This window comes from Enhydra lutris, unplaced genomic scaffold (assembly GCF_002288905.1).
Source record: "Enhydra lutris kenyoni isolate GAN:26980312 unplaced genomic scaffold, ASM228890v2 scaffoldscaffold5, whole genome shotgun sequence".
NCBI classification, from domain to species: domain Eukaryota; kingdom Metazoa; phylum Chordata; class Mammalia; order Carnivora; family Mustelidae; genus Enhydra; species Enhydra lutris.
The window spans coordinates 49,631,907-49,647,855 of NW_019154089.1; the positions used below are offsets into that span (position 1 = coordinate 49,631,907).

Sequence of the window (15,949 nt, forward strand, 5' to 3'; positions counted from 1 at the left end):
TCTAGGCATTCTGAAAGTCACCACCATCCACCATCCCTCCTACACAATCCCAAAGGGTTGAGAATTACGTTCCTAATTACAACAAATATTTTATAAAATTCAAAGTATTATTGCCATCTAGTAAAATATTTCTCATATGTAAGCTCCATGAAAGCAGAAATTTCTCTCTGTTGTGTTCACTGCTGTCTCTAGCACCTAAATGATGCCTGACATATAACAGGCACCCAATATCCACGGATACTCATCTAAGTTCACTATTGAAGGGAATACATACATACGTGTTATCCATATACAAAGGTTACTACCTTTGTTTGGAGCAAGCAAACCTCCACAAAGAGAATTTCTCTTTGTTTTTGCAATGTTTTAGCTCACTGTGCTCCAGCCCCATAGGCTTTCTTTCAAACTAAACAGGTTAAGCTTGGTCCAGCATGATTGTGTTTGAACTTGCAGTCCCCTCTGCTGGAACTGATTGTTAAATGGTCTCTTTCTCTTCATTCAGGTGTCCTCAAAGAGGCCTAATGTGCCCACTTTCTGCTTTCTCAAACACAGCCCTATCAGTCACCATTGTCTTCATTACTTTACTTGGGTTATTTTTATCATACACCTCACTAAATTATCTTATGTAATTGGTTACTTACTTGTTTATAATCTGTTATCCATCTCCTCAGATATCCCACAACAATATGAGCTCAGAGATCTCATCTGACTTGCTAATTACTGTAGCCCCAATGCCTAAAGTAGTGCCTAACCCACAACAGATGTTCAACAAATAACAGTTGAATGACTGAACAGATTTTTATTAGAGTAGTCACACTCCAAAATTTTCTCCCTTGTCATTAAGTCACAAATTCCCAACTATACTAGTTTAGAAATCACACTTTCTTAATGCAAAATTATTTGGAGCACAGAGAGTTCTAAACTAAAATGTTAATCCTTAGCACCTATGCTTTAAATGACTTAACTAGTTCAGAAGCACTGAACTGAGAACTCAACAAATCCAAGTTGATTTCTTTTTTCTTCTTTTATTTTATTCTTTTTTCAGTGTTCCAAAATTCATTGTTTATACACCACACCCAGTGCTCCACGTAATACCCAGTGCCCTCCATAATACCCACCATCCAAACTGATTTCATGATGGATTAGACAGTCCTAACACTGACATGAAACTGGATGGAATGTATCTGCTTATATGCAGCTTCTAGTTCCATTTCTGTCTTTTTGCTTCTAATATACACAAGCCAAGAAAATAAACAATTCTTAACATAGTTCCAATTTCTGAAAAACAAAAAGTCCAAGAAATTATGCCCCAAAATGTCCATGACAGAAAACAGAACATATTCCATGTTTAAAATATGCCTTAATTAAATGTGCTATCAAAATATGAACCAGAGCCTGAAAAACAATATGTATCTGAAGAAAAAACAGAGGACTCAAAACCTAGTATTTCTCTCAGCTGACTTTTTTTTTTTAATTTATTTATTTATTTGACAGAGAGAGAGATCACAAGTAGGCAGAGAGGCAGGCAGAGAGAGAGGGGGGAAGCAGGCTCCCTGCCGAGCAGAGAGCCCCACGCGGGGCTCGATCCCAGGACCCTGAGATCACGACCCGAGCCGAAGGCAGAGGCTTAACCCACTGAGCCACCCAGGCGCCCCTGACTTTTTATTTTTTTAAGATTTTGTTTATTTACTTGAGAGAGAGAGAGAGAAAGCACAAGCAGGGGGAGCATCTGTGGGAGAGGGACAAACAGACTCCCCACTAAGCAGGAAGCCTGAAGTGGGGCTCGATCTCAGGACCCTGGGAATATAAAAGGCAGATGCTAAAATGACTGAGCTTCCCAGGTGCCCCTCAGCTGACTTTTTGAAAGAGTTTAGCTAAGCATAAATATGTAATTGTACAATTTAATATAGGAACTAAATTCAGGAACAAAATTCATTGTTTCTGGTATTTTTTTTTAATTTTATTCATTCAACAAAGAGAGAAAGCACAAGCAAGTGGAGCAGCAGGCAAAGGAAGAGAGAGAAGCAGGCTCCCCACTGAGCTGGGATCCTAAGTTGGTGCTTGATCCCAGGACCCTAGGATCATGACCTGAGCCGAAGGCAGACATCCAACCAACTGAGCCATGCAGGCACCACTGGTACTAATTTCTTTAGAGGAAATGCAAATGACTAAACAATTCCTACTTTACAGATTTGGAGTATATGAATACTTCTCTCCTATCTTGTAGCTATATTTCATAGAATAAATGACATATTTCTTTCCAGCATTTGATGTGTAAATTGTACTTCCATCCGTACACTATTTCTTTAAATCCAAGAAAAGTAGTAGTTTTAGATGACTTCCTCTAAAACAAATTTTAACAACACTATAGATATTTTTAAAAATTATTTATATGTTTTGTGGGGGTGCCTTGCTGCCTCATTTGGTGGGGCATGCAACTCTCAACCTCAGGGCTGAGGGTTCAAGCCCCACACTAGTTGTAGAGATTACTTAAGAAAATAAAATCTCAAAAAAAAATTATTTGTATGCTTTGTGAAACAGACTCTTAATATATCACAAAGGAAAAAAAACTAACCCGAAATTTGTTTAAAATATATAGGACTGAATGAAACACACCAAGAGAGCAGAAGAGGAACTCCAGAACCAAATTCAAATTATCGTAAGAAATAATTTGTAAATAACAACAAGTATGCATTTAAAGATAGTAAAGAAGATGACCACCATGTAATGACTACTGAACATCCATAATATAAAATAGAAAACTACTCTGGAATCATACCCTACATTACATAATGGAATCACCAAGATAAGCCAAAGCCACACCCCCCTCCAAAAAAAAAAAAAAAAGTTGGACTCCTACCTCACACCATATCAAAATTAACTCAAAATGAATCAATGACCAAAATATAAGAGCTAAAACCATAAATCTCTTCAGGTGTCTGGGTGGCTCAACCAAATAAAGCGTCTGCCGTCGGCTCAGGTCACGACCCCAGGGTGCTGGGATCAAGCCCCACACTGGGCTCTCCTGCTCAGCAGGGAGTCTGCTTCTCCCTCTGCCTGCTTGTGCTCCCCGCCACCCAATCAAATAAATAAAATCTTTTAAAAATTTAAAAAATAAATAAAACCATAAAACTCTTAAAAGAAAAACAAGGGGAAATCTTCACAATCTATACTTTGGCAATGGATTCTCAAGGTGGTACCAAAAGGATAAGCAACAAAAAGAAAAAATATGTAAGTTGGACTTCATCAAAATTAAAAACTTCAATACGCCAAAGTACATTATTTTTTTTTAAATATTTTATTTATTTATTTGACAGAGAGAGATCACAAGCAGACGGAGAGGCAGGCAGAGAGAGAGAGAGGGAAGCAGGCTTCCCGCCGAGCAGAGAGCCCAACGCGGGACTCGATCCCAGGACCCTGAGATCATGACCCAAGCCGAAGGCAGCGGCCCAACCCACTGAGCCACCCAGGTGCCCCCATTATTTTTTTTAAAGATTTTATTTATTTATTTGACAGACACAGATCACAAGTAGGCAGAGAGGCAGGCAGAGAGAGAGGGAGAAGCAGGCTCCCTGCTGAGCAGAGAGCTCGATGCAGGGCTCAATCCCAGGACCCTGGGATCATGACCTGAGCCGAAGGCAGAGGATTTAACCCACTGAGCAACGCAGGTGCCCCACCAAAGTACATTATTAAGAAAGTGAAAAGACAGTGGCGCTGGCTGGCTCAGTTGGTATAGAATGTGACTCCTGTTCTTGGGGTATGAGTTCAAGCTCTACATGTGGCAGAGAGTTTACTTTAAAAAAATATTTAAGAAAGTGAAAAGCCCGGGGTGCTCAGTCAGTTAAGCCTCTGCCTTTGGTTCAGGTCATGATCCCAGGGTCTTGGGATTGAGCCCCGCATCAGGTTCTCTGCTCAGCAGGAAGCCTGCTTCTCCCTTTCCCACTCCCCTTGCCTGTGTTCCCTCTCTCACTGTGTCTCTCTCTGTCAAATAAAGAAATAAAATCTTTTTTTTTTAAAGTCCTTAACTAACATGTACTTTCTTATTTATTTAAAAATGTGTGGGCCGCCTGGGTGGCTCAGTGGGTTAAGCCTCTGCCTTCGGCTCAGGTCATGATCTCAGGGCCCTGGGATCAAGCCCCGCATTGGGCTTTCTGCTCAGAAGGCAGCCTACTTCCCTCTCTCTCTCTGCCTGCTGCTCTGCCTACTTGTGATCTCTCTCCCTCTGTCAAATAAATAAATAAAATCTTTAAAAAAAAATAAAAAATTAAAATGTGTATTGGTTTACAAAATTTCAAGAAAATTCTTTTTAATTATGGGCTTTCTCCCCACAAGGAAAAGGTCACCACCTCCCTTCTCAGGACTAATAAAGACTGCTTCCCATTGTGTCAATGCATAGTAATTGTGGTCACCAACAGGAGAAGCTGCCATTTGCTTCCTAATCTCTGAGAAAACTAAAATCTGATAGTGTTTACTCACCGACCTCTAATTAGAACTAAAAATCTTTAAAAAGAAAAAATCAGTTTCTTAGAACAAAATCAGTCTTAATCCTCTTTCTTTGCAAAAACTATCAGTTTCAATTATCTGAGATTAAACACCTAAATGGGAATGATAGTTTAATGGAATCTTTTTGAGAAAGTCAAGCACCTGGAAGACGATTTAGAGCCATCTCTGACTACGTGTGACCCTGAAGATGTTGGTTCAATATCTTCATTTTGCCTTCTTAATTCTTTCTCTCTGTTCATTTCTTCCTCTTTTTCTCTTGCTTCTGTAAAGATTTAAAAAAATTTTCAATAGTTAAGACTTCAAAAATTTGTCAGGACAATAAAGGCTAAAAATATAGTCAAAGTGATGTAATTTAAAGTAGTGCCAGTAACAGCAAAAAATTATCAACCTAAGTACCCAAATTGGGAAAATAACTGAACTACTGTATATCAATATAAAATCCTGCCAATAGGGACATGTGGGTGGCTCAGTCGGTTGAGCATCTACCTCTGGCTAGGGCCATGATCTCAAAGGCTTAGAATCGAGTCCCCAGTCAGGCTCCCTGCCCAGGAGTGAGTCTGCTTCTCCCTCTCCTTGCCATTCCCCCTCCTTGAGCTCTGTATCTCTCTGACAAATACATAAAATCTTTAAACAATTAATTAATTTAATACAACCAATAAAAATAGTGATGGAAAATATATAAATCTGGGAAAATAATAACAGATATGCTAAGCAAAATTAACATGTGAATAGTATGTGAATGACATGGCACTAACGGGGCAGCTGACTGGCTCAGTCACTAAAGCACGTGACACTTGACTTCAGGGTTGTGGGTTTGAGCCCCGCATGGGGTAGACAGATTACTTAAAAATAAAATCTTAAAAGGGCACCTGGGTGGCTCAGTGGGTTGCAGCCTCTGCCTTCGGCTTGGGTCATGATCCCAGAATCCTGGGATCGAGCCCCGCATTGGGCTCTCTGCTTGGCAGGGAGCCTGCTTTCCCCCCTCTCTCTGCCTGCCTCTCTGCCTGCTTGTGATCTCTGTCTGTCAAATAAATAAATAAAATCTTTAAAAAAAAAAAATCTTAAAAAATAAATAAAAATTTTTAAAAAATAAAAAGAGGGGCACCTGGGTGGCTCAGTCAGTTAAGCATCTGCCTTTGACTCAGGTCATGATCCCAGCACCCTGGGATCAAGCCCTAGTCAGGCTCCCTGCTCAAGAGGGAGTCTGCTTCTCCCTCTCCCCGCTCCCAATTGTACTCTCTCTTGCTCTCTCTCTCAAATAATAAAATATTTAAATTAATTAATGAATTAAGTAAATTAAAATGAAAAGATGTGGAAGGTGACAAGTAAAAAATAAAGTGTCCAAAGGTAAGACTTTAGGTAACTTCACTTTTTATTTTTAATATATTTTAAACTATAAACTCAGAATTTTGTTCATTTCTGATGTTCCCCACTGGATTTGTGGTAAGGACTTCCCACAAAAATCTTGAGAAATTTTCAGATTTCTAGAGTTATTTACCTTGGAAAGACAAAAAAAATTATCCAAAGAAATTTGATCTTTTTCCTCTGATAATGTCACTCTACAACTGGAGGGCACACAGGAAGGAACTGAGTTACTTAAATTGTTCTCAACTGCCACCATCCTCAACGGCCTGAGATAATCTTTAACATTTTTTTAATAATGAAAAACAATACACCTAAAGTTAAACAGTATCACAAGGCACTTATTAATTGGAATGTTGTACTCTTTAGGGTCTTTTGTTGATGGGATATGGAGGATAAGAAATAAGAAGATAACAAACATACATGGACAAGTAACTAAATAGCCTTTTATTTCAAACAGGGAAGATAAAACTACAGGATGAGGAAAGGCAAACACTATAACTCTAGCTCATGTTGGTATTTTTTGTGCTCACCACTGGGCTAAGGTGGGTGGGTTAGGTAATTCTGCACTCTGATGCTGAGGTTGAAAAAAAATAAAAATAAAGACGATAATGTCTAAATAGAAGAGTAGGCCTGCATGGCTCCTACCATCATCCTGGGTGAGAGGGGAGAGGTGTGAGGGGGGGGGACCACACTTGGACACTTGATCCTAGGCTCTGGTCTTGGGGCATTTCTGACCTTAATCAGTAAACAATACCTAGGCATACATTATTAGCCTCCTATACAGCAGCCATTTCTTCCTTTTCCCCTTGCTAAGAAAAACCACAACTTTCTCCAGGTAAGAGGAAGCAGGTGCTTCAGCAGATGCTGGGCCCCTCCCTGCCCAGAGGGGTAAAGCTTGATTCCAAGTCAACTATATTGCTCTTGCCAGTGGCTGTATTTTGGAACTAACATTCCACACTAACACCAGCCTATAAGATATGAGAAGTCAGCTGGAGGAACATTTGAGAAAGGTTTTCTTACTTCTAAAAAAAGATATACAGAACAGTTTCCTTTCAGCCTGTGGAGGTGGTCATCTGCTTGTAATAAAATTTCACTTATAATTTTGGGTGATGAGTGCAGTCAGTTTAAAACAAGCCAATACCCTAAAACTGGCAAAGCAGAAAAAGGGGGGAAAACTTAATGTTCCTCATGCCAGGACTCAGAAGATGGAAGAGCCCCATTCTGGAGTTGTTTTCATGTGTAACACTAAATTTTTCTTATTTGAGTCATTTTTAACTAGGTGTTCTATGACTTCTTTGCAAGTAACCACCTTAAAATAACAACCTTAGTTTAACAAATATTACAGCAGCTAACACATGGCGTTTACTACGTATCAGGTATTTTTTTAAAGATTTTATTTATTTATTATTTATTTATTTATTTATTTGTCAGAGAGAGAGAGAGAGAGAGAGAGAACTCCCGACAAAGGGTATCATTTCATGCATTTTCATCAAATGTGGAACCAAGTACAGTGTCAGCCCTGTAAAAATGCTCTGTATCTTCCCTTAACCAAACTGAATTAACCTACTATCCAACATCTAATTTTATTCTTCCAAACACCTCATTTTATTGTTCTACTTTCAAACAGTTACCAATTTTTGGATAGCCGTTTCTGAAAAGCTTCTCCACGTGTATGCAATTTTTGTCTAGGTAATGGCAAACTATCCAAAAGTACCATCTCTCATCTGGGCTCATTCACACAAATTGCAGAGTCAAAGGAATATAATTTGGCACATAAAAATCTCAGAGCCGGGACGCCTGAGTGGCTCAGTGGGTTGAAGCCTCTGCCTTTGGTTCAGGTCATGATTCCAGGGTCCTGGGATGGAGCCCTGCATCCGGCTCTCTGCTCAGCAGGGAGCCTGCTTCCCCACCACCTCTCTCTGCCTGCCTCTCTGCCTACTTGTGATCTCTGATAAATAAATAAAATCTTTAAAAAAAATAAAATCTCAGAGCCAATCATTATAGCAATCACTTATCTTAAAGAAATGAGACTTAAAATGTAAAAGAAATAAATTACTGTAAATATAAGCTAGAATAAATGGTTTTCTCATCATGATACTCTTTTTACCCATAGGACTTAAATCTTGCTAAATGTTTTTGTTACTCTAACTTAAAAAACAATTCCCTAGCTTACCAATTTCATGTAAATCTAAATTCAAAATATTTAATGCCAAAATACTAGGAAATTAAAAAATAAGAACATTTTAACTACATTAATTACATTTCTCCATTAAATATTTAGGGATGTAACTATTATGTACTAAGCTCTACTAGGCTTATATTTACAGTATAAAAGTGAAAACAAGGTTCTTATCCTCAATATGTGAAAAATATTAGGAAAAAATTTATAGTATTCTTTAAAGTGTTATGGATATAAAGGCAGGGAACAATTATTATGTCCAGACAGTTTTTCAAAAAAATCCCTAGAAAAAGTAAAATATGTATGAGGCCTTAAAAGATAAGGTAGGATTTAACCAGGTAGGAAGACCATTTCAGGTACACATACACACACAACTCTTTAAGCTTTTCTAATTTCTAAAATCTCTGGGACAGGTTTTCTTTTCAGGATCACTTAAAATCATATTCAAATCCTATTTTAACGTTTTTTCAAAGATGTTGTTTCCTATCCTACCACAGATAAGGCTCATAAATCCATCTAAAGCACAGGCATACCTAGGGACACCTGGGTGGCTCAGTGAGTTAAGCCTCTGTCTTTGGCTCAGGTCAGGAACTCAGGGTCCTGGGATTGAGCCCTGGGTGGGGGGGAGGGACAGAGGGCCCCCCCCCAGCCCTGCCAGGGTCCCTACTCAGCAGGATTCTACTTCTCCCACTCCCTCTTCCCCTCCCCCTTGCACACACTCACTCGTGTGCTTTCTCCCTAATAATTTTTAATAAATAAAATACATGCACACCCAAAATAAGCATTTGAATAAATTTTTCTTCTCTATTTATCTCCTCATAGTTTTATAGCTTTAAAAAGGACTTATGTCTTTCATATGTCCTAGACATACTTACTAGAGCTTTCAGAAAAATAAAACACTTTAGAGGCCCCTGGGTGGCTCAGTTAAGCATCTGCCTTCAGCTCAGGTCATGATGCCAGAGTCCCAGAATTAAGTCCTGTTTCAGGCTCCCTGCTCAGCAGAGAGCCTGTTTCTCCCTCTGCCCCTCACCCCACCCATGCTCCCTTGTGCTCTTTCTCTCTCAAATAAATAATAAAATCTTAAAAAAAAAAAAAAAAAAAAGAAAATGAAAACACTTAAAAAAAACCACTTACACGATTATTTCCTGACATTTAACATAATGCATACTTTATTGAGGTTTTTATAGTAATTCATCCTTTCTATGAGAGCATTTACCAACGAAAACAGTTCATATTCATATACACAGACAAACTTGCTATTAAAAGGGACCATGGGGCAGGAGGAGGAGGGATGATTCCCAGTTTTATTTTCCTCAAGCCTAATGTCAATGCCCTCAGAAAGACTCCAATACAATCACGAGATAAAGAATGCCCATATCTCAATTTTTGAACTTTCAAGAAAAACAAGTGAAACTTTGGATTCATGTGTTTAGATCAGGGGTAAAAACAGTGGTCCAAGTCCAAGAATATAATGCTAAATCAAGAAAGTTCAACATGGGTGCCTGGGTGGCTCAGTCGGGTGGGTGAGCGACTGCCTTTGGCTCAGGTCGTGATCCTGGAGTCCCAGGATCGAGTCCCACATTGGGCTCCCAGCTCCACAGGGAGTCTGCTTCTCCCTCTGACCTTCTACCCTCTCATGTTTTCTCTTACTCACTTGGTCTCTCAAAATAAATTTTAAAAATCTTTAAAAAAAAAAAAAAAAAGTAAGTTCAATATATTTAATTCATCCACAAATTATCACTGGAGAACTTGGTCTTCTGATGATTTTTCAAATTTTAAAAATCTAGTAACTGTTCATTGTAATTCCCCTTAGGTGCTAAATGCACACATGCTTTGCTAAGAAAAAATGTAGGAGTTAAAAGTAATTGTTTTCAAAGTACTTTACTGTTTAAAAGGTACTATGCCACAAGATGGGGTCAGGAGGGAGACAAACCATGAGACTCTTAATCTCACAAAACAAATTGAGGGTTGTGGGGTGGGGCGGGGGGGGTAGGGAGAGGGTGGTGGGGTTATGGACATTGGGGAAGGTATGTGCTATGGGGAGTGCTGTGAAGTTTATAAACCTGGCAACTCACAGACCTGTACCCCTGGGGTTAATAATATATTATATGTTAATAAAAAAGAAAAAAATAAAATAAAAGGTACTATGCCCAACATCTTAATCCCTTCAAGAAACTTGTAAGGAATCCCTTATTATCACTTCCACCTGACAGATGAGGAAATTAAGGATCTGAAATTTGAAAACCCACCAACATTATCTCTAGTAGGATGTGCAGCTGACCCTCAAACCCAAGTCCTCCAACTCCAAATCCCAAGTTCTATAAAACAGTTGGGGCCATTTTAAAACATTCTCCAAAAAAGCAGAATTTGTTTTTTAAAAGGCAGTATTAGAGTTCTAAATTCAATCTTCTCAAGTATATATTGAGAACTTATCCTGCAAGGCATGGTACAGGGAACTATAAAACTTACTTAGGTAAACAGACAATCTCTGTTCCAAGTGTTTTGTTATCACAAGCTGAAAGAGGTTAAATACAAGAGAGCTATACTCTAATAGCATAAGCACTAACTAAAAAGCATAATTTTAAAATTAAGTGGTTAAAGAATGTATAAATATGCCTGAAGTAGTAGCATGTCTTTGCATTTTGTCTGATGATATTATTTAATATTTTTAAGTGTGGTAGAGGTATTTCAGTTAAGTTTTTAAAGGATCAGTATCTCTTAAAGACACATACTGAAGTATTCATGGGTGAAATAATGTGTCTCAGATTTGTATCAAAATAATCTGACAGGGGAAGAAAATGGAAATAACACCAGCTGTGCATTATTATAGTTTTTAAATCTGTGTGATAAGAGTTCATTACTATACTTTTGTATGTGTTTGAAACGTGTTATTAATGACAGTTCTTTCTAAAAAATAGTAGGTGGGCTTCTCGCCACAAAAAAAACTTATTCTTCCAAAGACCGAAAAATTTCACAACAAGCTCATTTTCCAAATATTAGCTATTACTGCTATATAGTTTATCATTTTAAAACCAAAAAAGGACAATTGCCAGAATATTCACTTAAATTTTTCCAGAAGTCCTGTCTCTGATTTCTAGCCCCTTTTGCGCTATCAAGATACATCCATCTTTTCAGTGAAAGAATGATCTGAGTCTTATCCAAAGAAAGCAATGGAGGGGCACCAGGGTGGCTCAGTCGGTTAAGCACTTGCCTTCCACTCAGGTCATGATACCAGGGTCCTAGGATTGAGTCCCACATTGGGCTCTCTGCTCAGTGGGGAGCCTGCATCTCCTTCTCCCTCTGCCTGCCACTCTCCCAACTTGTGCGCTTTCTCTTATGTAAATCTCCTATTTGGGTGGCTCAGTTGATAAGGCGACTGCCTTTGGCTCATGTCATGACCCTGGAGTCCTGCATCAGGCTCCCTGCTTGGCACGGAGTCTGCTTCTCTCTCTGACCCTCCCTCTTCTCATACTCTCTCTTTCTCTCTCTTTCATTCTCTCTCTCAAATAAAGAAATAAAATATTTTGAAAAATTTTAAAAATTGAAAATTAAATAAAATCTTTTAAAAAAACCAAAGATCAAAAAACAAAGAAAGCAGTAGAGGAGTCAGTCTACTTGGAAGACCCTAAGGTGGTACCCAGAATTGCCCACCACCTGCTATCACACCAGACAGTCTGGAAATTAAGGCCTTCATTACATGTCTGATACAACTCATTAGTGCAAGGGTTCAACAGGAGCAGCCACATTCACTGTATGTCTCAATTTTCTATACTGTCTGAGTCAACAGTCAGTGGTGTACACAGCTCTCAGAGCCACCTCTCGCCCAGCCTTCCAAATACTGGTTCCGCTGTAAGCAGGAAAAGAAAAAAATGAAGAGAAAATCAGATAAAGGTGGAAGGAGAGGTAATAAAGAAACTGCTATTTTGATTCTTATAAATTAATTTAGAATCCCTGTTTGTTCATAGCAGAATTGCCTTCAAAAAGATTTTTAGCATTCAGACTTTCTTATCCTACTTAGATGCAACTTTTACCATGCTAAAATAATAACAATAATAATAATAATAACCTCTGCTTCCAAAGGAACCAGCACATTTGGTCTTTTAACAGCTCTGAATTTTTTTTCAGCCTAATAGTAACTGTCAACATACTTGTGTAAGGCATATACAATACTTATACCAATAAAAGAGCCATCACTGAACTTCTTACCCAGTGTTTTCCGACTTCTTTCCACAGCTGTTCTTCGCGTTTGTTCAAACATTGCTTCCAAATCAAATGTGCGAGCTTTTTTTCCTAAACAGAAATAAGTAGCAAACTTTGATCTTCCTGCATTAAGCTGGCTAAACTTTAGGTACTCCATAAACACTTATTAAATGATTGACAATCATTTAGTCTGTTTAATTTATAGCATGGCAACAAGAAAAATACCTAGGAAGAAAGAGTTTATTTCCCAGGGAAATTTTAATGACAGTCTCATCATTAATCGGCCGACTTTCCCATCCTCCTTTAATACACCCGGACTCTACCCCTGAAATCTACAACACTGGTCATAGGCAGAATGGAGAATGTTCATACCCTAATTTCTGGAACCCGGGAATATGTTACATTACAGGGCAAAAGAGACTTTGTAGATCTAATTAAGGTTATGGACTTCAAAACAGATTATCCTAGTTGGCCCTGTCTAATCACAGATGACCTTACAAGCAAAGATGAAGAACAGATGCAGCTAAAGTCAGAGAGATGTGAAGTGTGAGACGGACTAGAAATACTAGCTGGAGTTTACAGATGACGACAGTAATGCAAGCACCTTAAGAAGCGAAGAGATTCCCACCTGACAGCAAATAAGGAAACAGAGGCCTCAGCCCTAAAACTACAAGAAACTAAATTCTGACAACAATGTGAATGGGCTTGGAAGCAATATTATATTTGTTTTCATTGCCTTTTTTTTTTTTTTAAATAATAGTGTCTACTTCATGTTAGTAAGAATATGGTAAAAATGTCACTCTTACATAATACTTTGGTATAAAATGAAACAACCTTTCTGAAGCGCGTTATGACAAAATGTATCAATTAATTTTAAAAGACATATACCCAGGAGCACCTGGGTGGCTCAGTCAGTTAAGCATAGGACTCTAGATCTCAGTGCCATGAGTTCAAGCCCCAGGTTGGGCTCCACACTGGCTGGGAAGCCTGCTTAAAAAATAAATTTTAAAAAATAAATAAATAAATCTTTAAAAATTAAAAAATAAAAAAGATATATACCCAATGTTTTTGGTTACTTTTTAATATATTTTTATAATAGTCCCTTCTTTAGAAATTTATCCTATGGAAATCCTTTTTTACAAAAAGAAAGGTTTATTCATAAAGATATTCTTTTGAGTATTACTAATAAAAGTTAGAATTAGAAACTATGTAGGCCAAAATTATGACACTTCTATTAAATGTACTATCCAGCCATTAAAAATGTTTTGGAAGAGCACATTATAATACGGAAAATCCTCAAAGTATTAAGAATTAAAATACATAATTAAGAATAACATAAAATTGTACATACATATGATCTTAACTTTCTTGATAAATATACAACAGGAAAGAATAGAAAAATAACTTTAAGTCTTGATTTCTAGATCATGCAATTATTAAGGATTTTACTTCTTCCTTATTTGTTTTTCCGATTTTCTGCTATTAATATGTGTTACTTTTGAAATTAGGGAGGAAACTATTTTAAAGAACTGAAACAAAATTAAATAGTATAGGGACACCTGGGTGGCTCAGCCAGTTAAGCATCTGCCTTCACCTCAGGTCGTAATCCCATGGTCCCAGGATGGAGCCCAGCATCGGGTTCCTTATTCTGCAGGGAGCCTGCTTCTTCCTCTGCCTGCCACTCCCCCTGCTTGTGTGCTCGCTCACTCTCTCTGGCAAATAAACAAATAAAATCATTTTAAAAGACCGACAAAAGTAGATACTATAGTAATACATAACTATATAGTATTTTTATAAACACGACCAGCTACGGGTAAAAATGTGGCAGAAGACATTGCCATAATAAATGAGTATATGAACACCAACAAGAGACCTGGACACATCAGCCTGATATTTGTTCCATCCAGGACCCAAGAGAAATGGGAAGGAGATTTACATTTGTTTCTTACAAGCAGTATGTTTTCAACAGATGACTACATCTCTGTTTGAAATGTTCTTCTTTATCTCACAGCAAGACTCTACAGAGACACTGAAGTGACAATTCCGGGGAAGAAAGGCTTTAATCAAAAAGGATTTAGTAACTCTTATAATTATCACTCAATGCACCACTTGTTGCCAGAAAGGCCATCTCATTGCAGACCACAGTCAATGGTTAGCTCTCAGCCTCAGGACACAAAAAGACAACTCCCTCCACGCACCAACACGTCCACAGCATAGGTCACAAAGCTATCTTTCCCACAAGCCTTCCCATATGTGTCACCTGAGCTGGTCCCAACAGTCAAGCAAGAATTAGCGGATGGGAAAGAGACTACGGAGAAATTGCAAGGCATACACTAGAGCGAAAGTAACTAAGGCTTGGCGCAGCTGAGGGTGCGGACCAGAGGTGACAGCTGGGTCTCCTCTCTCAACCTGCCGTTCTTAAAAGCCTTGCAAAAGGAGACGGGGGCTAAGCGTTAACACGGTCACTCACCGAACCCCGTGAAGCCCATGGTGACCGCCAGCTGCGGATCCGGTCCCGACGCGTCTGAGCCTGTCACTGGGGCAAGAGGAGGAGGAGACCTCGTTAGCGCGGCGACCCCGGCGCCCCCTAGCCCTCCTCGCCCTGCCTGGCATCGCCCCCACGGAACCCACCTTCGCTGGGTCCCGGGCGCTCCATGGCCAGCCGCCAGCCCCAGAACTAGCTACAGCCACAGCACAAACAACTGCGGAAGACTCGAGGCAACACCAACAGGAAGTATCGCCTTGAAGAGACGCCGCGGCCAAGGCCAAGAGCGTCGCCTTCCGCGAGGAGATGGCGGTCCCCGGAGCTGCGCCGCCCTACCGGGTTGGCGGGGCATAACCGCCGCCGAGATCACCTACTTACTCAACCCACTGGCTGGAAACATTACGTAGTTTGTGCCAGCATCCTTTCTTTTTCCTCTCCCTCCCTCCCTCCCTCCGTTCCTCCCTTCCGCCCTTCATCCCTTACTCCTTTCCTTCCTTCCTTCCTCCCTTCTTTTTTTCCCTACATTTTGTTCAGTGATTATATATGATTGGTATAATAAGCATTTAGAAAAAGAAAGAAGGAGTACACAGGTCCTACAAGCAACAAGTAGACCCCGTGGAAACCGCCCCCCGCCCCTGGCAATATTTCTTAATCTCGGTTGCGTATTAGTATCACCTGGGGAGGTGTTTTGTTTTGTCTTCCCTTAATTGATTTGTTTTGTATTGAAGTACAGTTGACACAATGCTACATTAGTTTCAGACATTCAACATAGTGATTCAACAAGTCTATATATTATGCCCACGAGGGTAGCTACTATCTATCACCCTACAACACTATTACAATACCCTTGACTGGATCCCCTATCCTGTACCTTTTATACCCATGACCTATTCATTCCACGACTGGAAGGAAGCCTGTGTCTTCCTTCTCCCTTTCCCCTATTTTGCCCATCCTCCTCCCTCTGGAAACCATCAGTTTGTTCTCTGTATTTATGGGTCTGTTTCTTCCTTTTGATTGTGTGTGTGTGTGTGCGTGTGCGTGTGTGTGTGTGCGTGTGTGTTTCTTAGACTCTACATATCAGTAAAATTATATGATGTTTGTCTTTGTCTGACTTATTTTACTTAGCAGAAGTCTCCCTAGGTCCGTCCACCTTGTTGCAAATGTCAAGATCTCATACATTTTTGTGAACACCCTTTATTTTTAAGGCGCAATTTACTGCC

The 15,949-nt window shown here is 39.3% G+C and overlaps 1 protein-coding gene across 3 annotated transcripts in view; it reads right to left on the reverse strand.

The window, feature by feature from the left end:
• Nucleotides 1-14,954, reverse strand: part of LOC111141227 (WD repeat domain 70) — a 346,638-nt gene extending 331,684 nt beyond the window's left edge. The window contains exons 1-4 of one of the 3 annotated variants that reach the window (XM_022493644.1): nt 14,876-14,954; nt 14,715-14,780; nt 12,251-12,334; nt 4,642-4,762 (exon numbers count right to left, since the gene is read on the reverse strand). In XM_022493644.1, coding sequence (XP_022349352.1) covers nt 4,642-4,762; nt 12,251-12,334; nt 14,715-14,780; nt 14,876-14,900 — 296 coding nt within the window. In that variant the 5' untranslated portion in view covers nt 14,901-14,954. The remainder of the gene's footprint in view (nt 1-4,641; nt 4,763-12,250; nt 12,335-14,714; nt 14,781-14,875) is intronic. The other 2 variants (XM_022493645.1, XM_022493646.1) reach the window with 2 other exon arrangements.
• Nucleotides 14,955-15,949: the final 995 nt, after the last annotated feature.